Here is a 25,619-nt window from a genome sequence, read left to right as displayed (position 1 = left end):
TTGTCTTGCTCTTTCTGACTTAGTTCACTTAGTATGATCATCTCTAGTTGCCATTTGTAGCTGCAAATGGCATTATTTCATTCTTTTTTATGGTTGAATAATATTCCATTGTATATATAGACCACATCTTCTTTATCCATTCATCTGTAGCTGGGAGGGGTGGGTGATGTGACAGATGACACTGCCATGATTAGATTCTGTTCTATGGTCAAAGTAAAGAGGTTTTGCAGGTATAATTAAGGTTCCTAATTAGTATGACTTTGAGTTAATCAAAAGGGAGTTTATCCTGGATGTGTCTGGCCTAATCAGGTGAGGCCTTTAAAAGAATCTTCCCTGAGAGTGAGATTCTCCTGCTGGCCTTGAAGAAGCAAGCCACGGTGAGTTCTAGAGCTGCAAGGAACTGGATTCTACCAACAACCAGTGAGTTTAGAAAAGGACGCTGAGCCTCTGATGAGACCACAGCCCCAGCCAACACCTGGATTGCAGCCTGTGAGGTCCTGAGCAGTGGGCCAGCAGAGCCAGGCCCTGAATCCTGACCCATGGAAACTGGAGACAAGAAACGTGTGAGGGCTTCCCTGGTGGCACAGTGGTTAAGAATCTGCCTGCCAATGCAGGGGACACGGGTTTGAGCCCCGATCCAGGAAGATCTCACATGCCACGGAGCAACTAAGCCTGTGCGCCACAACTACTGAGCCTGCGCTCTAGAGCCCGTGAGCCACAACTACTGAAGCCCGTGAGCCTAGAGCCTGTGCTCCACAAGAGAAGCCACAGCAATGAGAAGCCTGCGCACCACAACAAAGAGTAGCCCCCGCTTGCCGCAACTAGAGAAAGCCCGCGCGCAGCAACGAAGACCCAACGCAGCCAAAATTAAATAAATAAATAAGTAAATTGGAAAAAAAGAAACGTGTGGGCTGTTGCAAGCTGCTAGATCCGTGATAAGTTCTTACACAGCCTTAGGTACCTGAGGGCAAAGGAAAGGAAAGCCACAACCAGGGAAAAGGATTTGGGATTACCTGGTATCATCAAGAATGGATGCAGAAGGGGGGAGGGTAAAGAGAAGGACGTAAAACACGCAGGAAGAATTGTTCCGGGTAATTATTATTCTTCCAGATGTACTGTTTTGTTTCAGTGCCCCAACACTTCTGGGAAGTGAGCATTTCTCGCTCCATTTTACACGAAGATGCTCAGCATCTCAGAAGACTTCAGTCACTTACTCGAGGTCACAGGAGTAGCTTAGATTCAAATGGAGAGCTTCCCAGCAGCTCATGTCTCTCCCTTACATCACATCGCATCCCGGGCTCACTCTGGGCCTCAGGGGGATAGCGAGGCCCCCGAGAAGTGCTGCCAGTGTGATCAAATTGCAGGACAGAGCCTGGGGGCCTGCCGTTGCTGCGTTCGCCCCGCTGCTCCCAAAGCACAGCAGCTTGGGACATCTGTTTCCCTCGGGAACGTCCTCTTTAAATTCCACCAAAAACATTTTTTTTCACAAAAAAATGCTTGCATAGAGGGGGGAAGGATGAGCTTCTATACGAGCATATTTATATCCATAGATATTCCACGCCATAGGGGGTATAAATCCCAGAGGGCTGATGTCAGCAGCTCCACACTCCGATGGGAAACTTGAGGAAAGCTACGGTTACCAGCATTTCCCAAACTTACTCGAAAAAGAAACCCCCCCCACACACACACACACGCACACGCACACGCACACACGCTCTCAGGCCTGCAGAGGGAAAACAATCCACTCCTGTCCAACTCATCTGGGTCAGGCAGACCCTTATCCCGACTTTCACTGCAAGAAGAATTCTCCGCCAAGTTGCCATGTATCGCTCCACAGCCCTCAGGATAATAATCCGTTTGGCTTTTTTTTTTTTTTTAATGTGGCTCAGAATCGTTTTTTGTCTGCTCAGATAATTTAGCAATATTCCTTCTCCCACCGGTCTCCTCCCTGTCAAGTACCTCCCTGCCACAGGTATCCGAAATCTGGCCAGGGTTCTTCCAGGCCCCTGGGCATCTCTATTCCCAAACCTCCCTCCACTTGACCTCTTTTCATTGAAGATCAGGAGCCTGGGGTTCAACTGAGGACAAGAACAGGCTGGTAGGAAGAGGGGTCACTCTGTGTCACAGATATCATAATGCCCCTACCCGCTATGTTCACATCTTAACCCCCAGGAATCTGTATGTTACATCACATGGCAAAGAAGGGTTAAAGATGCAGGTGGAATGAAGTTCGATAATCAGCTGACCTTACAACAGGGTTTATCCAGGTGGGCCCAGTATAATGACAAGGTCCTTAAAATGAGGAGGGAGGCAGAGACGAAAGGGCAGGGCCATATCACGTGAGAAGAACTTGACCCATCATGCTGGCTTTGAACGTGAAGGAAGAAACCAGAGACAAAAAACATGGGCGCCCTCTAGAAGCTGGAAAGGGCAAGGAAACTATTCTCCCCTAAATCTTCCACAAGGGAAAGTAGTCCTGATAATACTGTGATGTCAGCCTAGTGAGACCCACTTAGGATTTCTGACCTCTAGAACTGCAAGATAATAAATTCTTGTCGCTTTAAACCACTCAAGTTGTGATAATTTATTCCAGCGGGACTAGGAAAGAGATGCCTTGTGTATGAGTATGTTTCGTAATGACTGAGATACTCATGCACATCTCATGCCCCGTAAACAGGCCTCTGGGGACAGGACTCTGTCCCCAAGAGGAACAAGGATGGGATTGCTCCGCCTTTCTGACGTATCAGTAATTAAATGGTCTAGTCCAGAAGACCTCATTTATACCAACGACTGGTCAGTTCCAAAGGGTGAACTCAAGGATCCGAGAATTTGGGCAAGGCTAAAACTCAGAGCATTAGAAGCTGTCCCAGGAGCTGTGGTCATATCAGGTCTTCATTTGTCACCCACGGATCTTTGAAGGCTTTAGCGCTCTCAGACATAAGCAGGCGTGCATGTAGTAGATGATACTTCGACGCCCACGTGCATAGAAGGTTGCAAATAAATTCAACCCAGCACTCTGTGTGTATATAGTTCGGTGTTATTTTCTGTGCTGCCAACGATTAAGCAAGCTTCTCGAGAGCAGGTCTTTGTTTTATTTACAGACGAGCCTATCACACCTGGCACGTTCTGGATGCGCAATCACTTGGTGTTGGATTCGGGACTCGCTCGTGGGAAAAGTCTTTTAGCCTTTACAAGCTGAGCCCAAGCCCGGCTCGGACATCCCTCTGCTCCAGAGACCCTCCCTCCCTGAGTCCCACTCTACTGAGCGCCCCAAAAGGGCTTCCAACTCGTGTATCTCCCCCAGGAGGGAGAGCACTGTGTCCTGGCTGCACCTGCAGGCAGCCTGAGTCAGGTTTGTCAAAAAAGAGCATATCCCAGAAAAACGAAAGGCGTTCCGTTTTCTCCGTGGACGTGTATCCAGGTTTGATACGGGAACTGCGACATGTATGCTCCGTCTCTGCCTGCGCAAACGGAGAATGTGCGCACCCTGGTGCGTTGGAAGCCTCGGTTATTTGCCAGGGGTCCAGCCTGCCTGCCAAGCGCGGTGCGCCGCGGGTGCGCGGGCGCGCAAGTCCCCTCCCGGGGTGGGCCACGCCCCTCCCCCCCGGGGTCCCCACCCTCCCACCTGGCCCGCCCACCTGCGCGCTAGACGCAGCGCGGCGCCCCTCCCCTCCCCGCGGCTCCCGACTCCCGGCTCCAGGCTCCGCCCCCCGCGCGCGCCCTCCGCATCCCTGCTGCCCGCCCCCGCGCCGCCCGCAGCCAAGAGTTCAGACCGGCTCCCGGGACTCCTCCGGCTGCTCCGAGTCCCGGGCCCCGCTCGCCACTCCTGATTGGCTGAGCTCCTGTCAGTAGTAAAAAAGGATCAGATAGCAAACTGGGGACCTTCATAAAGGCGTGGTGGGGATGCTCGAGGAGCGCGGGCAGCCTATGACATCAGCCGCGCACGCCTGGGATGCCGCGGCGCCCCGCCAGACCCCGAGGAGGCGCAGGGTCCCGCCAGCTGAGAGTGGAGTAGCCCCGCGCGGCGAGGCCGCCACTTTTCTGGGGACACTGGTTTCGGTCACTGGCTGCCACTGTACTCCTACCCGGGGGAGCTCGCGGAGAGTTGGATGAATTCTGGGTTGTTAACTGCGGTCAACTGGGCTCCCGGGAGCTCGTTCCTGGTGGAAGTCAGGGGCCATCTGGCCAAGGGACCAGCGGCTCGCTGAGACTCAACATGACACTCCTGGGGTCTGAGCACTCTTTGCTGATTAGGAGCAAGTTCAGATCAGGTAGGGCTAAGGCACTTGGCATTCCTTCTTCAACTTTTCCTCTTCTGCACGTCTCAACTCCACACTGCTTTCCAATAAATGTTTCAAAGCCAGCGCCTTGGCTACTTCAACTCTGTTCCCCAAAAGCACATTTGGCAAGTGAAGAATTTTATGTGCCTTGGGGGGCCTTTAATGTCTTCTGTTGTAAATGCTTTGAGTCAGAGTGTGGTTTTTGTTTGTGAAAAGGCCAGTCCTTTTACTTTTGTCTCTATATTTGCGAGTAGAAATTCTGGAGGGGTCCATCCAACAGGAATAACCTTGAAAATGAGCAAATAGGGGATTTCAAGTTGGAGAGCTGCACAGTATCAGTCAGAATTGCTGAGACAATGAACCTGATGCTGTTGTATTAGATACAGGAGTCACTTCAAACGGAGCTAATCCAAACAAATGTATTTCCCAAAAAAAGTCACTTGGGGGAAGTAAAAATAGCAAATTTGGAGCACACCAAGTATTTAAAATGACATCACTGTAGGAAAAAAAGAAGTCCAGTGCCACAAATATTTTTTCCCAAACCATCTGATGTTTATAAATGGAGACTTTTCCCCCAAATTTCTGTGTTAGTGGCGATAGAGGAACTTCTCAGAGGACGCTGAGTGAAGGTGAGTGGAGAAGAGACGGGCCTTTAACTGCCTCACACATAGGGTGGTAACTCGCCCCGGAAGGTGTTTATGTGTGTGGGTCTCCACACTGAGACGGGGAGACTTCTTTGGTTCTTTCTCAATAGCTCTGTGTAGAATATCGGTTTTATAAAAGTGGTAACAAACTGCTCAATAAATGGTACAACGTCCGCTTAGAAGATGGGTTACTTTATATAAACTGTGATGTGAACATTTCCCATAACAGGTGTTAGAAGGATGCTGGCATAGTTTGCTAAGTTTTCCATAGCCCTTCTAAGTGGGACCACGCAGCATTTCACTTGGACGGATGTTACCAAAAAATGAGAAGAGTGGATGCTGGAAAGTAGGGTCCTCTGGGACTTGCTTAGACGCTCCTGGCTTTTAGATGTCTGTGGGGTCCACTGGAGATTTTCTATGGCTCTGTACCGTCAAAGCGAGATGAAAACTTGAGAACGGAGGCAGCTGCAAGACTCAGTGCCCCGAAGATCCGGGGCAGGTCTGCCAGGCACTAGGTTCTGCAGTGGATTAATCCATCCTTTCCTTTCCGTGGTGAGGTGAGGTGGTTGGTCTGTTAATCCACGAGAGACATGGCCACCGCTTTGCAATTTGGTCAAAACCGCAGGGCAACACTGCCACCTTTCTGAAGGAGAGAGGATGTGGATTTGTTTTGCAAGAAGCTACGCTCATTTCAAAGGCACCCTTGCCAGTTTCCTGCAGGGGCAGGGGAGGAGCTGGTCTGTCTCTGGATGGACTTGGTGATGTACTTGATAGTAGAATTGCGAAACTTATCGAACGAATGCTTCCTTCAGCCGCAGTGCAGAGGCCAGGAAGACAGTGCTCCTAATTCCTGCTTTGGCGGGTCGGCGGAGTCCTGGTGTCTCCCAGGTGGACCCTGCAGACCTAGACCCTGGAGCTTCCAAGAATTCCGATGGCAGCCTCACTTTCTTTTTTTTTTTTTTAAACTGGGACAGGCTTCTGTGTCACAGGAAGGATTGCTTTGGGAAGACACGCTATCGAAGCAGACATAGGCAGGCTTAATCCTCTACCTTTGATAAACAGGGAAACGGGGTCTGGAAATGGACAAAGTGATTTGGTCCTCTGAATGCAAGGGGTTGATAATCTCCTGAAAGATAGAGAAGAAGACAAGTTGAATGTAAAACTAAGTAAATGTAATGTCGAGGATGGGGATTATTCTTGCTGGAGATAGTTACAGCCCTAGCTGTGGGAGCACGTAAGTCTGGCTGGCAGCATGCGAACAAGAGGGCCTCTTCCTAAGAGTCCTCCATTTATTTTATGGCTAACAATGAATAAAGAAGGCTTCTTCTCTGTTTTGATTTCTCTCTCTTTCTCTCTTGTTTTCTTTTTTTCGTCTTCTTTTCTTTCACAAACTACTCAAAAGGTACACTCATAAAACTCTATCTCAGGGCTAATGTTTGCTTTGATAGTAGGCTCTGGTGTATTTCATTTTAAAAGTTTCAAAAAAAATAAAGAAAACTAAATTGATCATACCAAGGGGCCTGTGTGTAGGGCTGGTTTGTTTGTAAGGGAGCAGGTAACTGTTTTGACTCTGAAACTGACATGTATGGTAACAGCTTCCAACTGACTTTCTATAAGCTGTATTCCAGTGACCTTGTTATTAACTGCAAAGCCCGTGCTACTGGAGCAATAAACATGAAAGTTTACATGGATGAACGTGTTTAGTGATATAAACTCATCTTACTGGAGAGGCTGCAGGGTTTCACAATTGAATGTGCAGATCTGGTGCCAAACTCTCTGGGTTTTTCGCAGGTACTTCTCCTTATCGGGTGTATAACCTCGAACCTTAGCTAAATTACATAACTTTATCTGCCTCAATTTGCTTCATTTGAATGATGAGAATGATTATAGGATTATTGTGATGATTAAATGTGATACTACAAGTAGAGCATTTAGAAAAATGCCTGGCACTTAGTAAGCCCTCAAAAAATATTGTTCTATTATTTAAATTCTTAGGCAGGGTAGTCCTGGGTTTGTCACTTCTTCTCTCTGAGTCTTGGTTACTTCATCTGTAAATGTCAAGGTTGGACTAGGTGATTTCTCAGACCCTTTAGAAACATTTTATGGTTCTCTGAAAATGCAAAGATTGGGAATAAGCAAAATTGTGATTGGGCTGTGTGCCAGTTGGGCATAAATCAGAGGCAGTTTACTTAAATGCAGTCATTAGTGTTGCTTTTAAACTAACCACATTTTTATTGTTTTTCATCTTTTCACTGTTGTTATGTCAGTATCTGTAATCAGTATCACTGTCAGTAATTTTCCTCAATACCATAATCCTTGTGTCAATAAGACACAAGTACCCATACGTGTGTATACACACACACACATACACACCCACTCACCCACCCACCATGTACAAAGGATCAAAAGGAGAGAGAGAGGTTCATTAGTGGATTTCCCTTCTAAAGAACTATTGTGTTTCTTTTGCTTCTTTCTCTTTTTTCTCTTCTTCCCAAACAGCTCATACAGAGGCAGACTCTGGTTCCTGCCATGACCTTACCTCCATCCCCTGAAAATTTAGGGTTGTCAGATTTCGCAAATAAAAATACAGGATGCCTAATTAAATTTGAATTTCAGATAAACAATGATTAATTTTTTAGCCTATATAGGGAGCATACTTTCACCTGAACTAGGCACTCTGCATTTTCTGTGGCAACTAGGCTATAAAACTATATGTATTTACCTAATTTAATTGACCTTTTCAGATCTCATTTTTGTCATCTACAAAACAGAGGATTTGACTGGTTCATCTCTGCAGTTGTTTCCAGCCCTAAGATTTGATATTTTCCCCACATGAATGGCCCTGAGGGCTTCTGTAAACTTCTGAAGACTATAAACTTCATAAAAGTGTTACTATGACATTTTTTAGCTGTCGTATCCTCAGGGAACCGGACATAGAGTAGATGCTCAATAAATTTTTCTCACGTGGATAAATGAATAATTCACACCTGCCATCTTTAGAATTAACCCATTATTATTCTAAGATTATTCTAAGATATGATTATTCTAAGACAATCATTTCAATTGCTTCATATGTTCAGTCTTCTTTTCTAAATTTCCTTGACAACTTTTGGGTGTGACATTTACTGGAGCACAAATATCTATTCCCAAATTCCATTTTGCTATTGAAATGACCAGTAGAATATTGGTATATATTCCAATGTTAAAACAAAGATGAATTTTGAAATAAAATTATTTCAGTGATATAAAAATTTACTACTTGTTTACTTAATGTGCTGTCAAAATATCTCTCATTTGCCCATGGTTACAACATTTTCCTGTAACCACAAAGGCGGAGCCTACTATATGCCAGGTACTATGACAGATACTGGGAATTCAAAAATTAGTGAGATTTTACCCCTGCACTCAGAGCTAACTATAAGCTAAGAAACATAAAGTATACAGGATAATCCCCCTATTTTAAAAGGTCAGTTGATTAGCAGCCTTAATTCCCCTGTGCCATGCGTTTTAGTCAGCATGGGCTACTATAACAAAATACCATAGACTGGGTAGCAAAACAACAGAAATTTATCTTCTCACAGTTCTGGGGGCTGGAAGTCCAAGTTCAGGGTGCCATCATGGAAAGGTTCTGGTGAGGGCTCTCTTCCTGGCTTGCAGACGGCCACCTTCTCGCTGTGTCCTCACATGGCAGAGAAAGAGAGACAGACAGCGAGCTCTCTGATCTCTTCTCACAAGGATACTAATCTCATCATGAAGGCCCCACCACCAAGACCTCATTTAAACCTAATCATTTCCAAAGGCCCGCGTCTCCAGATACTATCACATATGGGAGTTAGAGCTTCAACATGTGAATCTGGTGTGTGGAGGACACAATTCAGTCCATAGGACCATGTAAGGTAACATATTCATTGGTTCCAGGGATTAGGATGTAGACATCTTTGAGGAGGGGACATTATTCTGCCTGTGACAGCAGCTTCCAATAAGGCATTCCTAACTATAACCCCTCCACATGCCTCTCTCCTACAGACTTTGTTCTGTAGCACTTTTCCTTTAATATAGATTATTCAGCCATAATACCTGTATTTTCCCCAGGGAGGCCCACAGAAGACTAACTCCACAGTATGTTAAAGTTGTTCAGCAGGAAATTTAAAAAAGAGGGAAGCAAAGTATAGTGAAAAATTAAATTGGATTTTTAATTGCAGGATTTCTGAAGCCTTTACTATTTCTCATGTCTATTATGAGCTTCTGAAAGGCAGGGATTCCGAGACATGCTTCACCTTTATTCACACAGCATCTCAGAGGGCCAGTTTAGCTGGACAAACACATTGTGGAGAATTCTTTCTGGACAGAAGAACTCACAGTTTCCGACAGTGATTTCTCGAATGGGGTTAATCTCTGTATCTAGGAAGCTGGCAAGCCGTCCGCACCCAGCCAGGTGAGCACACTGATGCTTTTCCTTCCTGGCTGCTTCCTCCCATGCTGGGTCCCCCTTTCACTGCTCAAACCTCTGTTATGTATTGGCACCAATGCCCCACCCCAGGAATATCCATCAGAGGATTATAACCCATGTTCTCAAGGAGCTCACAGGCAACCTGAAAGGTGCTGAAAAAATGCTATACGAGAGTTACGTATTTATTCATTCATTCAACAAACATGCAGGAATATTTCTTCCATGTTTCCCTTGTAATGGAGACTGTGTTAGGAGCTGGGGGTTCGATTGGGAAGCAGAAAAGACCCATCCCACGTCCTCACGTGGAATGTTAGAGCTGACCCTCTAATACCCTGTGCGTGGTTCCTGCAAGCCTTCTAGAAGTCCACATGAGAACACAGTTAGCGGGATCTTAAAAGATGAGTGTGGTTTAAGTCCTAAATGGGAATTTTAAATCTTTTTCTTAAAGCTAGTGGAACATTCAGGGGCCAGCCCATCTACTGAGACCATTGCATTCACCTCGTATACCAGGTGGCCTTCCCCAGCATCTTAATTACTGCAGCAAGAGCCCCAAACTCTCTCCCTGCACCTAACCTGCCTTATTATTATCCATAGCTCCTATTACTATGGAGAACACTAAACATTTTACTTGATCATTTGGTTATTTGTCCATGAGGGCAGGAATTTTTGTCTGTTTGTTCATTTTCACTGCTTTATTCCCCACACCCCCCACAGTGATTGGCATAGATAAGGCACCATTAACAATGCCTTGAATAGATACATTTTATTTTCCCCCCAAAGACTATTCAGAAACAAAAGTAACCAGTCTATGTTTTTATGTATATTTTAGGCATATTGGCTGAGTGGTGCTTAAGACAAGAACAAAAAAAGAATGAGTGAATATAAATACAAAATTCAGAAAAGTAGTTACCTCTGCAGTAGGAGAGGCAAGGGGAAGAGCTAGGCGTGGAGCCTGAGTAGGAGAAAGGTTATTGGTGGTGGTCTCAGGTTGAGCCGTGGTGACATGTACATTGATTATTCAGCAAATGAATTAAATAATGTTCATTCATGGGCCGATGATGACAGTGTGACTTGGACCAGGGGTGATGATGAATCCAATTATGTGTATCTGGGGTCTTTGAAAAAATTGAAAACATAAGTTTTTTAAGACCATAAAGAGTGGCATTCATCTTTTATCTGCTACAGTATATGACAGACACAGTAAGAGTTTGTCAAATAGGACTGAACCAAATTGAATGGATTCTGATCTAATTGGGTTGAATTGGAGAATAACAGAAGTGCCTGGCAGAAGCAGAAGTGCTCAACCCAGCACTTTGAGGATTTTACATACCTCAAAAAAGCCAGACCCGAATAGGAGATGTTAGAACATGAAGTGGTCTCTCATCTCCTTTATTTCCATCTTACTAGCACGAACTCACTGGTCCTCTAGCAGATGGTGACGAGCTATCTTGAATCTCTGCCCAGATCAAGAAAGTGAAGCTGGCAGGTGTATTTCCCAGGTATCAGTCTTTCCAGTCTCATGCCCACTCTCCTGTGGGCAGAACTGTGGGGGGAACCCATCACGCCCACTCTCTGACTCCATGATCTTGGGAAAGTCAGCGCGGCTCACTGGGCATCTGTTTCCATACTGGTAAAATGATCCCTGCCATTTGTGAGGGAAAGAGTTTTGTAGAATTATCAAGGCTTTCTTCTGCAGAAGGATGTCTCCATTCTCCACATGGGAAGGGATTACTTGACCTGGTGGCATGTGAATTGCACAAGAGAGAAGCATGAAGTAGTGGTTTTGATAGACATAAATAGGATTTAAAAAAAGAAAACAAAACCACCCATTAGCCAAATAATAGTTTTTTGCAGCCTTATGATTTTAGTATTTAGTTTGTTCAACTTTATTAAGCAGACAGTGTTTGTTTAAGTCAGTAATTTGCACTAATTTCTATTCTGATATCATCCAGAACAGCTGATAAGTCAAGCTTTACCTAACTACATTTGCATTATCATTCTTAGAGGAAAATACAAGGGTCTCCAAATTTTTTATAATGTGTCATTTATTCCCAGACATTCAGAATAAATAAGGCTGATTCCTGACTTTCATTTTTTACAGAGCACAGCAAAGTGCCCTCAGAAACCAATGAAGGAAGAATAATTTCATTCTTTTCTCCTGTTGGTTGAAGGAAGATAAATTCTCCTACTTCTCTATAGATACCACTAGAGTAGTTCTCTCACGTTTCAATCACACCAGTTGACGTTTGCTGTATTCAGCCACCTTAGATCATTAGAGAAAGCAGTAGAATTCTAGCAGTAGAAGCAGTGGATTAAGCCACTGTAATATTGTAAAATATATTTACTGGGTTCCCCCGTATAGGACCTTAACCATCACTTGGTATGTGCAGCAACGATCAGTGAATACACAGCCTCTCAAATTCTTAGCATGTCTTGCCTAACATCTCAATTTGAACTGCCACTCAAACAAGTTATCCATCCTTCAATCTGCATCTCTTTCCCCTTAGACTCTTAAGTAGTGCAAAGTCATCAGTTCTTTCTCATAAAATATAGTCCAGTAGCCCCCAGGAATATCCCTATTCCACAGATAATGACTGGAAAATACCCCATAAGCTGTTTTGACTTTCCTACTTCGGGGAAACACTCTCCTTTCAGGAAGTCATTCGACTTTGTTGTCGTCATGACTGGTTGGGCTGGTTTCTTGATCTGAGGGAAAGTTCCACGTGGAACTTTTTGATACTCAAGCTCCAGACAGGGCAGTGAGGCTTCAAAACAGGCTAACTCCAAGAAAATGCTATTCAACATTCATTGAACAATCATTTCCTCAATACTTCAAATGTCTTTGCTATTTTGTGTTCCCTTCCTGCCCTTGTGCAGACGCGTAAAGAACTTTACAAAGCTATGGTCAGAGCGTATGCCTAAGTTAAACTCGGCCTTTTTATCAGTCAGCATGAGATCATAAGCAGTTGTTCAAGCTGCTCCGTAGTAGCATAATTCTTGTTTTAAGGACTGTGTCCTATTCCACCAAGTGAGTACATAATAATTCCACTTGTATTGGAATATTTAGCCAGTTATAATTTTTATGTTATAAATAACACTACTATGAAAATCTTCATGAACTTTTTCTTCCTCTGGATTGTTTTGTAGGATACTCATCCTTTAGAGGAAATATCCAAGTGTGGGAATCACGGATAGGAATCTTTATGAACCACTATGGTAGCTTGTATTTCTGGAGCACTTAACGATGCACCAAGCTTAACCTTAGTCCTTTTTCCACATGGCAGTGAATATTTGACCCTGTGATAGAACTAACTCAGAGTCATCTTGGATACTTATCCAATGCGGACTGGTGTTCAGTGAGCTTTTCACACCTTTCCAGTCAAGAATGAAAAGGAAAAGGAGCCACAAGTACCTGATACCTTTGGAAACCTTTGGCTACCTCTGTGTGATCTGCTATTTGGGGACCAAATGTGACCGTTTTACCAAATATGATTGATGCTTCATCAAAGGAGAAGAGAAGAGGACCAGGAGTTACTGAGAACCTGTTATCTATGACATTTTCAGTATCTCATTTAATCCTTACAAAAAATGCTATGAGACAGGTATGCTTATTCCATTTTATAGATGAGGAAACTGAGGCTCAAGATGTTAAACAACTTAGTCGGAGTAACATAACTGGTAAACGGCAGAGACTAGGTCTGATCCCATCTGTGCCATGATGACCATCTCTATCACAAGCTAAACCTCGCTTCTCCCACCCTCCCTCTCCACCGCCCATCCCATACACACACAGTTGGCCCAGTGGTTTTAATTCTACATTCCAGTGGAGTCCTGGGCTACAACTTCAGGTTTATACCCAATTGCCATTGTTGTCCGTGATTTTCTAAATAGCGATTTACTAAGCTACTTGTTTCTAATACTAATTAACCTGTAAATTATACATGGCATCTCTCCCAAATCCCAGGACTTTTAATGAAACTTGAGTATTTTAATCTCAGTTTATCTGATTAAAAAATTTCAAGAGATTTTTGAAAACCAACAGCAACAAGAACAGACTTGCCCTAAAACACTAAACATGTAAGAAATATCAGATAACAGAGAGTCAAGTGTTGGTTGCCAGGAGCTGGGAGGTGGGGGAAATATGGAGAGGTTGGTAAAAGGGCACAAACTTTCAGTTATACAATAAATAAGTGACATGACATAAAATATTAGAAGACAGTTTTAAATTTATCACTCTCCCCAAACACACACAGAAATGCCAGTAAATTCTAAATATCATGCTCATTTCTTGATCAAAAGGCAGTGAAAAAAAAGATGTTTTTGTATTTTTAAACTTTTTATACAGTTTTTAAAAGTTACTTTCCATTTGCAGTTACTACAAAATATTGGCTATATTCCCCATGTTGTGCAATATATCCTTGAGCCTATTTTATACCCAGTAGTTTGTACCTCCACTCCTCCACCCGTTTATTGCCCCTCCCCCCTCCCACTGGTAACCACGAGTTTGTTCTGTGAGTCTGCTTCTTTTTTGTTACATTCACTAGTTTGTTGTATTTTTTAGATAACACATATCAGTGGTGTCATACAGTATTTGTCTTTTTCTGACCGACATACTTCATTTAGCATAATTCCCTCCAAGTCCATCTATGTTGCTACAAATGGCAAAATTTCATTTTTTTTATGGCTGAGTAATATTCCATTGTATAAATAAACCACATCTTCTTTATCTATTCATCTTCATCCATCTGTTGATGGACACTCAGTTGCTTCTTTGATAGCTGATAAAAATACTTTGATAGCTGAAATATTTTAAGCTCAGCAAGTTAGGGATCAAAACACACCACAAATATACCAAAAGCATTCAAGCATAGAACAAAGCCTAGAAGGATCCATTCTCAGTGATTATCTTTGGGTGGTGAGAAAATGAGTATTTTTAATTTTTCTTATATTCTTTCTTATATTCCTATATTCCTTATTTTGATGATCTATTCAGTGTCTCCTGTATCTTCTATAGTAAGCAGGAATAACGTTGGTAGTACATGAATTAGCAGTGGACATTGCTTGCGTATTCAGTTTTAAGCCATGCAGTCATAGGAGATGAAAGATTCCTGAACTGAGGAGCAGCTGAAACAGGTTGGCTGAACACCTAGGAGGTTTAAGTTGTTATAAATTCCCACCAATCCGAGAGCACATTCACATTCAGACTACAACCAAGAAAACTTGGTCCGCAGCTGAGACTGAACATTGGCAACCCCTCCGATTAATTTATGTTGGAAAACTCTAATGTGTATATTGTGATACAAGCCCTTCAGTCTTGCTGACCTGGGGTCAAATTCTGGCTCCACCTTTCCTGGTCGTATGAACTTGAGCATATCCTTCAAGCTCTCCACTTTTCCGTCTGTGAAGGTGGGAACACAATTGCCTGCCCTGTGGAAATTTTGTGAGGCTTCAGTGAAATGACAAAAAAGGTATTTGACCTAGTGCAGGGATGTACTTGTGTACTCCATTAATGGTAATGGTTTTATTCACAGATCAATATTCGTGATTATATCATTATTTATATCAATATGCTATAGGAGGTTAATCTGCAATATTTAAAATTACTTCAATATTATTATAAAATATCATATTGTTTCTAAATTTACAACCACCTTGTGGTTACCTCGTGAGATTTGCTGCTAGTTCTTCTCGTTTCTTTTTACCCCAGGTGGTGGTTGAGAATGTTGCAGATACTCATTATCATTATAGAATTTACACTGTATTCTATAAGGTGATTTATATACGTACTATCACTACTCCTTCACTTTCAAAGAAAATTTTGAGAAAGGCATTATTATCATTTGCATTCTCCAGACAGGGGTAGGTGTTGTCCGGCTCAGGTCTTTATGTGTTTCCGACGAGAGCCCCAGGCCTTGTCTGGGACCTTGCAAGGTTACCAGTTGGCTGTAAGGATTAGCGTGGCTCATGGCTGTTCTTCGGGCTCCACTGAGAGCCCAACTCCTCCACCCTTATAATCGGAAATATCGTTCTTTCTAAAACTGAAACCAAGGCAAAGAGCTCTCTCCAGAGGGAACAGTGTTTGAGGATCAGACAGCAGTCTGCTAAATTATAATACCTTTTATTTTTATGGTGCATTAAACTCTCAAGTTGATATGCTTATATTTTCATAACAACTCTGTGAGATGACAAAACTGGTCGTGCAGATGAGGAGATTGAGGGTCTGGGACATTAAGAAATCTGCCCAAACTTACTCATTAGAGTTAGAACCAGAGTTCTGGGCTCCCAGATTCAAGTTCTCCATGTGATCCTCTGAGGAACATGCAGCCTGGGAAGACATCGATGGTGCAAGGATGGGCCGATGCCTGGCTTTTTCAAGGCCAGTGGCTCTCAGCAAAATAAATGGTCCCTCTGCTTCGGGCGTTCTTTGCACGTAGTAGCCATCTGCACTGGCTTCAAGGTTCAAAGGGCTAGATTAGAGGGAGAGGTGAAATTCAGCAAGTTCGACACAGTATTAGCTGGGAGAGGAGAACAGAATAGGCATAGAAATGGCAAAGCAGCCATTGGCTTTAGTAGAGTACCAGTCTCTGCAGAAGGTTCTGGTCTTAGCACATAGACTAGAACCCAGCACCATGGAATGTCCCAGGGACGGAAAATGTTCTTAAATGTTATGTTTGGTTGTTTCAAAACCTTGTAAAAACAGTAGAGCCAAGATTATTTTCTAACGCTTAAAAAAAATTTTAATATACCTACATTTACTATTTTCTCAAACTTTAAAGGTACAGTATATGTGTACATATATATATACTCACACTATTATATATTATATATATTTATATATATCAATCACTGTTATATATATCATGATTATATAATGGTGTGAGCATATAATATATATATGTCTATTGTATATTATGTATATACTATATACTTCATATGACGAGTCAAAGATCTATATTCTTTGTAGTGTTATACATGCTACAGAAAAATTGAAGGAAAAACTCGAAATGCTCAACAAAGGGAGAATGTTTGAAGACACTGAAATGTAATATAACATGCATGTTATATATGGTACTTTCAAAGAATAGCTAATGAAATGGAAATATGTTTTATAATCAGAAGAGGCACTATGTGCTTTCAGTGCTAGCACAGTATACCCCAGGCTTCAGTTAGGATCTCAAAAGAACTTCAGTCTCTATTCCAGGACTACAGCGACGTGGAATGAAAAATTTCCCCTTAATTTGGAGAGAATTCCTTTTCCTTGCCCTCGTAAAGCACACCCTTGGTTCCAAGTTCTAATTCGCCTTTCTTACCAGTTCTCATCCAGGTATTCCCTGGATGCCTGCGTTCACCTCTTGAATGTTTGTGTAGTCATTTATCCCGGCTCACAGAGTCTTAGTTTGATCACGGCAGTGACCCTGTGAAATGGGTCTAACGATACCTTCCTCACAGGGGTGGGAAAATGAGGTTCCGAAAGGGTTCGTGACCCACTGAAATTCACACGCAGAAACATGGCTGAACCTGGATCTCGTGACCCCTCCCAATGAAGGGTGGACCCTGGGAGGTGAAAATCCGAGTCCCTTTCCTCCAGGACCACCCCCCGCCCCAGCACCAGCTTTCAAGGAAAGCAGGTCAAACAGCAGGTCTGGTTCCCCAGGCCCCTCCTGCCCGCCCCCCCGCCCCGGGGTGGCATGCTGTCCACCTAATTCACTCGTGGCTCTAGGCCATGGAACACATAAACAAGTGGGGAAGCCTCCGGAGGGATCTTGATGCCCATATGGAGCCATTTGTCTTCTGAAATGATTGTTTGAAATTGTTTATGTCAGTTGCCCAGTTTCTGTTCCACGCTTCAGGGACCTATTTGTGACGGAGGAAAGAATTTCCCTGCAGCCGAGTGGTCGGGGCTCAGCGGGCAGTTCTGGTGACAGCGTGGCCTGACGCCGGCTGGTCCTCCCCACGCGGGGATGGCTCTGGGGAGACGCACCGCAGTCCCAGTAGAGCACCCCAGGAGTGACTGGGTGCTCCCTGTTTGCTGGGCACTGCTCTTAGTGCCTCACGTGTACGAACTGAATCCTCACAGCAGTCCTGTGGGGTGGTACCCTGGGTCCCCCTCCGTCCCCCCACATTCACAGATGGAGAAACTGGAGAACCCAGCCCCGAAGGACGTTTCATAAGACTCCACGACTAGTAAATGGAAAAGCTAGGACTTGAACGTATGCACCCCTGGCTTCAGAGCCTACGTCTGCAACTCCTACTCTGTACTGCTTCTCACAGGCACCTGGGCTGGCCGGCGCTGGCTTTCTCATCCCGTCCTCCCCGAGAGCAGGCAAATTGCACCTTCTGTCCCCTTGGTGGCATCGTCAGCCCCACGGCACGTCCGCTCGAGGCCTGCGTTCCTCCTGCCTGTAGTGTCCTGAGATGTTGTAACATAAAAGCCTTCAGCTCACAAACCTGGCAGCTGGCTGCGTGAGAGAGAATTCCTTTTGAGGCATGAATTAGTCTTCTTCAACTGTTTTGACAAACTGAGAGTGTGGTGCTTAGGGAAAGGATCGCTTCACAGTGTTTGTGTGAACAGACATCTTTCTCAAACTTGAGACTGTGCGTGAGGCTTGATCATTGAAATAAGTAACTGCGTGGTCATCCTGAGCTGGTGCTCTTTGGATGTGAATATTCCCCTGGTTTTGACCCAACACGTGCCCAACGCTGGAAGCTGGCCTGAATTCGTGTGTCTCAGTCTCCTCGAAGGAAGCGCAGTCGGGACATCTCGTGAGATCAAGAAAGAACAGTGGTGCCTGGTCCCAGCCTCTCCCTGCGTGTCTGCTCATCTGTGAAGACCACTAACGCCAGTCCGGCCGCCCAGGCTCCCCTTCTCCATCAGACCACAAAGGGCGCGTTAGTCACCTGATCGTCATTTTCTCTGCCTCTTCTCTGGATGCCCCCAGCGACGGATGGGTACACAGTCAGCTTCTGTCCTTCCTGGTCACTGTGACCACTTGGCTGCACACAGGGCAACGCTTGGTCAAGGGAACGGCTATTATTGGTACCTGGACTCTGGAGGCAAGGAGCAGGGAGTGCTCAGATGTCAGCAGGACACACAGAAATAATCGCTGGCTTTCAGCCTTGTTTGGGAAACACGGCCAGGCTTGGGGCAGCAACAGTGTAGACAGCCTGGCCTAAAAGGCCACATTCTCTCAGTTCGCATCCCCCTGTCTCCTCTGTACTAGGCGGGTTGATGCCCGTGTACCCCAAGGAAGAAAACATCAGACCCACGAGTGACGCAAGCTGCTCCTGGGAAGGGGGTTTGTCCCAGAGTCGGAAAATGCCAGGGAAAGGAAAGAATTCTGTGAGTGGGCCACCCGCTGGGCAAGAAGAGGGCAGTTATTTCTACAATCTGTGTCCAACAACATCAGCTTCCAGCTCTGAGCGTCCCTGAAACCTCCAGTGGTGGTCCTGCTTGTTACTTGCCAGGAAATCCTCCACTGCCCTGTGCCTGACGGTGTCCTTGAAGGCAATGAAGTCAAAGTCGGGGGTCGTACATGAAGGTTGATCCAGCCAAACTCAGGGTAGAGCTCAACAAAAAGAAGTTCAAGGCCAAAATTATGGACAGATACGAATGCCCCTTCTGAGGGGAGAGCTTTCAGCCGACTATTGCTCTGTCGTGTCCAGGGCTTGTGGTCTTTACCTGGCATCGGCTAGAGAGGACGCAACATTAACAACCATCCAGGATGCTTCCCATAACATGCTTAACTTGGCTTCCTGGGTCTGCCAGCATCATGCTCTGGGGTGTATGCTTTGCCACCTCTACAGACCCTAGGTCTGCACCCCTAGGAGTTTTGACTAGTGGACCAGGATTTTAAAGGAGATCTCAAAGCTTTGCTTGCTTGTGCTGGTAGCTTTCCACCACCACTGGCTGCCCCTCTTCACTGCTAATCAGTAGGGAGCTTCTTGGTTTGCAACCAGTAGAGAATTAAATCTTGAACAAGCTTAAACAAAAAAAGAGCACTTATTATAAGCATCCTGGGCTGTCTCATGGAACTCGGCAACAGGAATGTGGTTGATACTTGGAGGAGAATGAGCTGGAATTGGGGATTGGCATACCTTCAGGCCACTCTCCCTGGCTCTCCCCATCCCTATTGGTCAGCTTCACCATTTTCCCAGTTCACGTGGTTGAAAATGGCCACTCCCGACAGCTCCCAAGTAGACAGCTCTCACCCAGTCCAATTTCCAAAATTCCTAGGGAAAAGCCCAATCTGGCTAGGGGGATGCCCATCCTTGGGGGAAAACTGAGATCAGGAAGCGAGGCCATCCTGTGGGAACATCTTAGCTACACAAAAACCACCTCCATAGCAGATCAGAAAGGCATTTCCTTGTAAGTTCAGTGGAAAACCATTCAGAAGAGAATGAAAGGCAGGTATGACTTGCTTCTCATTTTCTCTTTTATTCCTCACTCTGCCAGGGACTTTATTGTCAATATCTCCCCCTTTCTCATCAGGGAAGCCAAGTCTTTCGGAAATGGAATTTACCCATGCATGTGCACAGATGCACACACACAAAATGGGCTGTAGTTGAGTAGAACTGAAAGGAAGCAAATTAAGTGCCGTGGGCTTAACAACTCCATTTATTTATTTGCCTAAGTTTCCTGGGAGAAAAGACCAGAAAAGCCTCTCTAATTCCCAAACGATGTGAAGCTTCCCTTTCATAATGTACCCACAACTGTAATTATTTGTTTAATGTCTTTTCCCTCCTAGGCTGTAAAATTTTCATAGGCAGAGTCCGTGGCCGCTTTATTTGCAGCTGGATCTTTAATGTCTAAAACGGTATCTAGATGTTTAGTAAGAGATCAATAAATATTGAAAGAATGAAATGAAGGATGAATGATGTTAATACAGTCACCTTACTGCCAAGTTCCCAGATGAAAGCATGGCCTCAAAGCTCCTGACAGCCCTACCAGTTTTGCTACCAATAATTATAGTAACAGCTCTTTAGTTTTTGTGGTTTTATTTCTTCTTTGCCAGTCTGATGAAAGAAATTGTCATGTAAATTTGATTCACCTGTCTCTGACTCTCTCTCTCTCTCTTTCTCTCCATCTTTAATTTATTATCAAGACATAGTGATTCTTCTTTTCCACTTGTTTCTCAAATCTTCCCTCTCCTCTCCATTCTCACCATGTCCAACTGACCTTTCTTGCTTTACCCACGGAGCCTGATAAGAGTCTTCACGCCAGCCCCATCTCCGCCATTTGTGTTAGCACGAGATTAGTTATCCTAAAATCTCAATGTTACCATATAACTCTGCTGCTCAAAAAGTGCCAGTACTGGACTTCCCAGGTGGTGCAGTCGTTCCCAGAATCCGCCTGCCAATGCAGGGGACACGGGTTCAATCCCCAGTCCGGGAAGATCCCACATGCCACGGAGCAACTAAGCCCGTGAGCCACAACTACTGAGCCTGAGCTCTAGAGCCTGCGAGCCACAACTACTGAGCCCGCGTGCCACAACTACTGAAGCCGCGCCCCTAGAGCCCGTGCTCCACAAGGGAAGCCACTGCAATGAGAAGCCCACGCACCACAATGAAGAGTAGCCCCTGTTCGCCGCAACTAGAGAAAGCCCAAGCACAGAAACAAAGACCCAACGCAGCCAAAAATAAATAAATTAGTTAAAAAAAAAAAAAGTGCCAGTACTGCCATCTTTCTACAGGATAAAGTCTGAACACTTCAGCGTAGGTTTCAAGGCCTTCTGTCCATGAATCCCCACTTCCTTTTCCAGTATTATCTCTTACCACCCCACAATAGGAGTCCCTCTCCTTGAAAAGTTGGTGTTCTGGGGCACACTACGTATCTGGTGAGGGCCCAACGCAGCATTATAATGTGGGGTCCTTTGTTCAAAATGATCACAATTTCAGGTGGTGGCAGCACAGCGTTAAACTAAGCACAGGGCCCTTCTGAGTGTGGGATGCTTGTGGCACAGGTCATATATGCTCATGAAGCTGGCTCTGGCCAGGAGGTACCATGTTGATTCCACATTCCAATTTTTAGGCATGCTTTTCCCTTGATCAAGAATTCCCTTTATCAACCATCTCTCCTATAAGATTCTCCCTTGCAAATGTAAAGGTTCCATCCTTTTATCCTCGGTACCCTTCTGTGATTATGTATTCTTTAATCATGTGTTGCTTGACGCTTTATTTATCTGACTCATGTGTGGGCATCTTCTCTTCTTCATTAGATTATTTGCGCCTTAAATTACTGTGTGTCATCCTCAGTGTCTGGAGATGCCTCAGCCAATAGCAAGGGACTGTTAAATACTTTTTGAGAGACTGAATTGGTAGATTCATGGGGGGGGGGGTCCTAAAAATTCTGGTGCCTTTGTAAAAATAATAGCTGTTTTGGGTCACATTTGCCTCTGGAGGTTCACTTTAAGACCCTGCATTTCACATCTGACTTCTTGGAACCCTCGATGGTGTACTGCTCTGCTATCTTGCAGTCTTTTTCCTGCACTTCGAGCATAATGCTAAGAACTATTACAAGACGTATCATCATCTCATGGGGAAAACTCTTGAGATTAAGAAACATCTCAGAGGCTTGAATTTGGAAACATGCAAAGAAAGATCCTGGTCAAAGATGAAGCCAAGGGTCATGAAATGTTAACACTCTTAGTAGGAAGCCGAGGCCTGCAGAGGTGACGTATGTTTGACCGAGGTCACACAGCAGTTTCATGGGAGGAGCAGGGCCTGGTCCCCTGAACTCTTGTGTGACTTGCAGGGGACATCCGCTGTTGTATTTCAGCAGGCAGAGCTCCGGGTCATCTTCTAACCACTACTCATAAGTATTTTGCCTGTGTGCAAAGCAGAAATTAACCATAGATGCAGGTTATTATTTTTTTTTTAATACAATTCACTTTGGTTTTCTATGAGATTCTGGACTTTGGCATCTGTCATCCAATATTCAGATGATAAAAAGGATTCACATTTAGACAGAGGGCATATTGTATATGCAGGACATGAAACAAAGTATAGAGCAATGAGAATACAAGCAGCGGTACCGGTCTGACGGAATGATTGCACTTGTGGTTGCCAAGGGATGCTGGCTGCTAGGGAGGGTACAGAGGATTGTACCAGGAGCCAAGAGCGCATTGTAATAAGGTGCTGAAGAAGCAGTGAGAGCCCACCACCAGCTGCTGATGGGAGAGGCTTCCCTCTGCTGCTGTTGCTAAGGAACCTTGGCGTGGTTCTCTGAATCGGAAGCTTTCCCGCCTCTCGCGAGGCTTTACTCCCCCGCAAGGAGGGTTCAAAGGACCAAGTTGGGCTGGAGGAACAGGGTTCTACTGATGCAACGGCGGCGCCGTTATCCACCCCTCAGACCCTCGTTCCTGGATAAAAATCACTCCATCTGTTTCTAAGCAATGTCTCCTTGGAGGTTTGAGATTTTTTAGATCGAAATCACAAAAATAACATTTAAGTTGGAAGGGATTTAGGGACGACCCAACCCAATGATTTTTCAAACTCTACTCCACAGAGCTCTGATATTTCATGAGAGGTTTTGCTTTTACTGTGCTTCCTGGTACTGTTTTTTGTTGTTGTTGTTGTTTTGTTTTGTTTTGTTTTGTTTTTCCTTCCATGTAGGATTTCAGCTTGGAAAAAAAAAAAGTTTCCAGTTTGTTTTATTTTGTTTTTTTCAAGTTTGAGAGCACCTAATTCTAACTTAATCTGTCCTGTCCTTCATGGGTAAGGAGGCTGGAGCCCAGAGAGATGACCTTTTTGTATTATTATTTTGAAGTGTTGTTGGAAGAAGACCTTTGGGTTCGCTCAGCAAAATTGGGGGATTGATTTTCACCTTACCTCGTAGTCAAAGCAGAGCCATTGTTGGACTGGAACTTGTGCAACATTAGGAGAAAGATGATTCTCTAGATGATGAATATATGGTTGGTTTAGTGAGTACGTGTCTTCTGTTTATCATTTACCTTCTCTGAGGTGTTTTTTCATTTATTCCCTCCCACAAAAATGACTCACTCAATGTAAAATAAACACAAATTAGTTTATGACTTTGGTTACGTTTAAATACAAATTAATGTATAATTCAGAAACAGTATCTTGTTAGACCATGCATTCTGGGGTTCCTTTAGAGCAGGGGTCCCCAGTACCCGGGCCGCAGACTGGTACTGGTGTGCGGCCTGTTAGGACCCGGGCCGCACAGTAGGATGTGAGCGGTGGGCGAGCGAGCGAAGCTTCATCTGCCGCTCCCCATCACTCGCATTGCCACCTGAACCATCCCTCACCCCCCGTCCGTGGAAAAAGTGTCTTCTGCGAAACTGGTCCCTGGTGCCAAAAAGGTTGGGGACCACCGCCTTAGAAAATGTGACCATTCTCAGAGGCCATAGAGGTGATGGCAAGTGAGCTGCATAGAGACCGCAGGCGAAACGAGGCGGAGAGAAATTTGTTTAGGAAAAATGGAGGATTTGGTAGGAAGAAAAGAGAACAGTTGAGTAGAGGGAGGGTAGAACAGAAAATCAATCAAGTATGAATAATATGATGGTCTTAGGAAGGCAGTGTCTCCATGGCAACACGGGAGGTGTGATGGGTAAGGATGATACTCATCGCAGTGGTGGTTTATTTAAATGGACCAAATAGAAGCTTAGCACACAGATCCCAGCAACTTCTTTGTAGGATACAACTTCATGGGCCCATGTCGTATTCTAGATAGAAAGTAATAAACAGGAATTCACAACTGCCGAAGAGTTGGGAAACACCAAGACACCTAGTGTTATTGTTTAGGGGGAAAAGCAGCTGTTCTCCACCATCAGTGGTTGGAGGAAAGATATCTGGGTTTCACTTGGACCTGCCAGCTTTGTCAATACAGCCCAAACTGAAGTATGAATGGGCGATAATCCAGCTTATTGGATAGGTATAGATGGCTCCCATGAAGAATTCTGGTCCCCATTTTGCTGCTTCCAAATCATCTAAGACATGGAGCAAAGAGCCAGATTCATTCTGTAATTCTTACAGTGTGTAAGTGTAAAGGCAGGTTTTTTTCCTTTTCTCTTTTTTTCTCTTTCTTTCCCCTCCCTTCCTCCCTTCCTCCCTTCCTCCCTCCCTCCCTCCCTCCCTCCCTCCCTCCCTCCCTTCCTTCCATCCTTCCCCTCTCCCTCCGCCTCATTCAGAATTAGAATCACCTCCATGCTGGGCCCAGGGAGGCAGCTCATGATCTGAGTGGAAGCCTTACAAATCCATAGTTGTACCAAGACACTAGGCCCATCTCTGGTTTCCTTCCTGGAGCAGAAACTCACCCTTGATTTAACCCATCTTTTATTTTCCAATACATACATATGAACTAATAGCCTTCACTGGAATATTCATACACACACAAATATTCTTCTTACAGTGAAAAACAAATGAAACCTTTTTCCTACTGTCTTTCTTTTTGTTACTTCCTCTTTTTACCTTTATCCCATCCTTGCTTTCTCTTCTTTTGTCTGCTCCCTTTTTCCCTAAAATCCTCAGTACATTCAGAACTGATTCAGACTCAGATTTCATCGGATTAAACTTTTCCTACCTGTCGTATATAAACATTTCCATGAATACATGGCACTATCTTAACTTGATATGTCACCTCTGTTGCTGGTGTCAATAGAAGCTACTTTCTACTGTTTGGTCCCTTGAAACCTTGTAATTACTTAGAAATCATTCTGAGGGCTTGGTTTTGATCATCTAAACAAGGATTGTGTAACTGGAGGGCTGAGGGTATTTCAGATTAGACTCCCACACTGTACAAAATGTGTATTTAAGTCAAGGATAAACCCAGCCTGCCAACAAACAAAACAAAGTATCGAGGTCAGAAAATAAAGAAAGGGTAAAAACGGATTCAAGGGTATAGAAATATATATATAAGTATTATATGACAGAATCTATATCTAAAATCCATTTAATTAGAAATTAATTATGTTAGAGTAATTAGTTAACAATTTGAAAAAATAATGAAAACCTTTTTTAATGCTTATATACTAAAATAAATTCCAGGTGCATTGCAAAGTCATACAAAAACCAAAACCATAAAAATATAAGAACATTTAAGTGAATATATAATCTGGAGATGAAGGAGATTTTTCTAAGTATATACCAAAGATACAAATCATAAAAGAGTTTTTAAAAGGATTGCATATAGAAATGTTAAATGCCAAAAATCATCACAAACAAAATTGATTGGAAACAAAAAACCAGGGGAAATTTACAACATATATGACTATGTTTAATGTGCTTCAG

General features: G+C 44.2%; 1 protein-coding gene across 2 annotated transcripts in view; it reads left to right on the top strand.

The window, feature by feature from the left end:
* Positions 1-3,932: 3,932 nt before the first annotated feature.
* Positions 3,933-25,619, top strand: part of MYOCD (myocardin) — a 91,595-nt gene continuing 69,908 nt past the window's right edge. For both annotated transcript variants that reach the window (XM_007175293.2, XM_007175292.2), the window contains exon 1: positions 3,933-4,271. In XM_007175293.2, the coding sequence (XP_007175355.2) occupies positions 4,217-4,271 (55 nt within the window). In that variant the 5' untranslated portion in view covers positions 3,933-4,216. The remainder of the gene's footprint in view (positions 4,272-25,619) is intronic.

Source organism: Balaenoptera acutorostrata, chromosome 20 (genome assembly GCF_949987535.1).
Source record: "Balaenoptera acutorostrata chromosome 20, mBalAcu1.1, whole genome shotgun sequence".
Classification (NCBI taxonomy): Eukaryota; Metazoa; Chordata; class Mammalia; order Artiodactyla; family Balaenopteridae; genus Balaenoptera; species Balaenoptera acutorostrata.
This window is presented reverse-complemented; position numbering and strand designations above follow the sequence as displayed.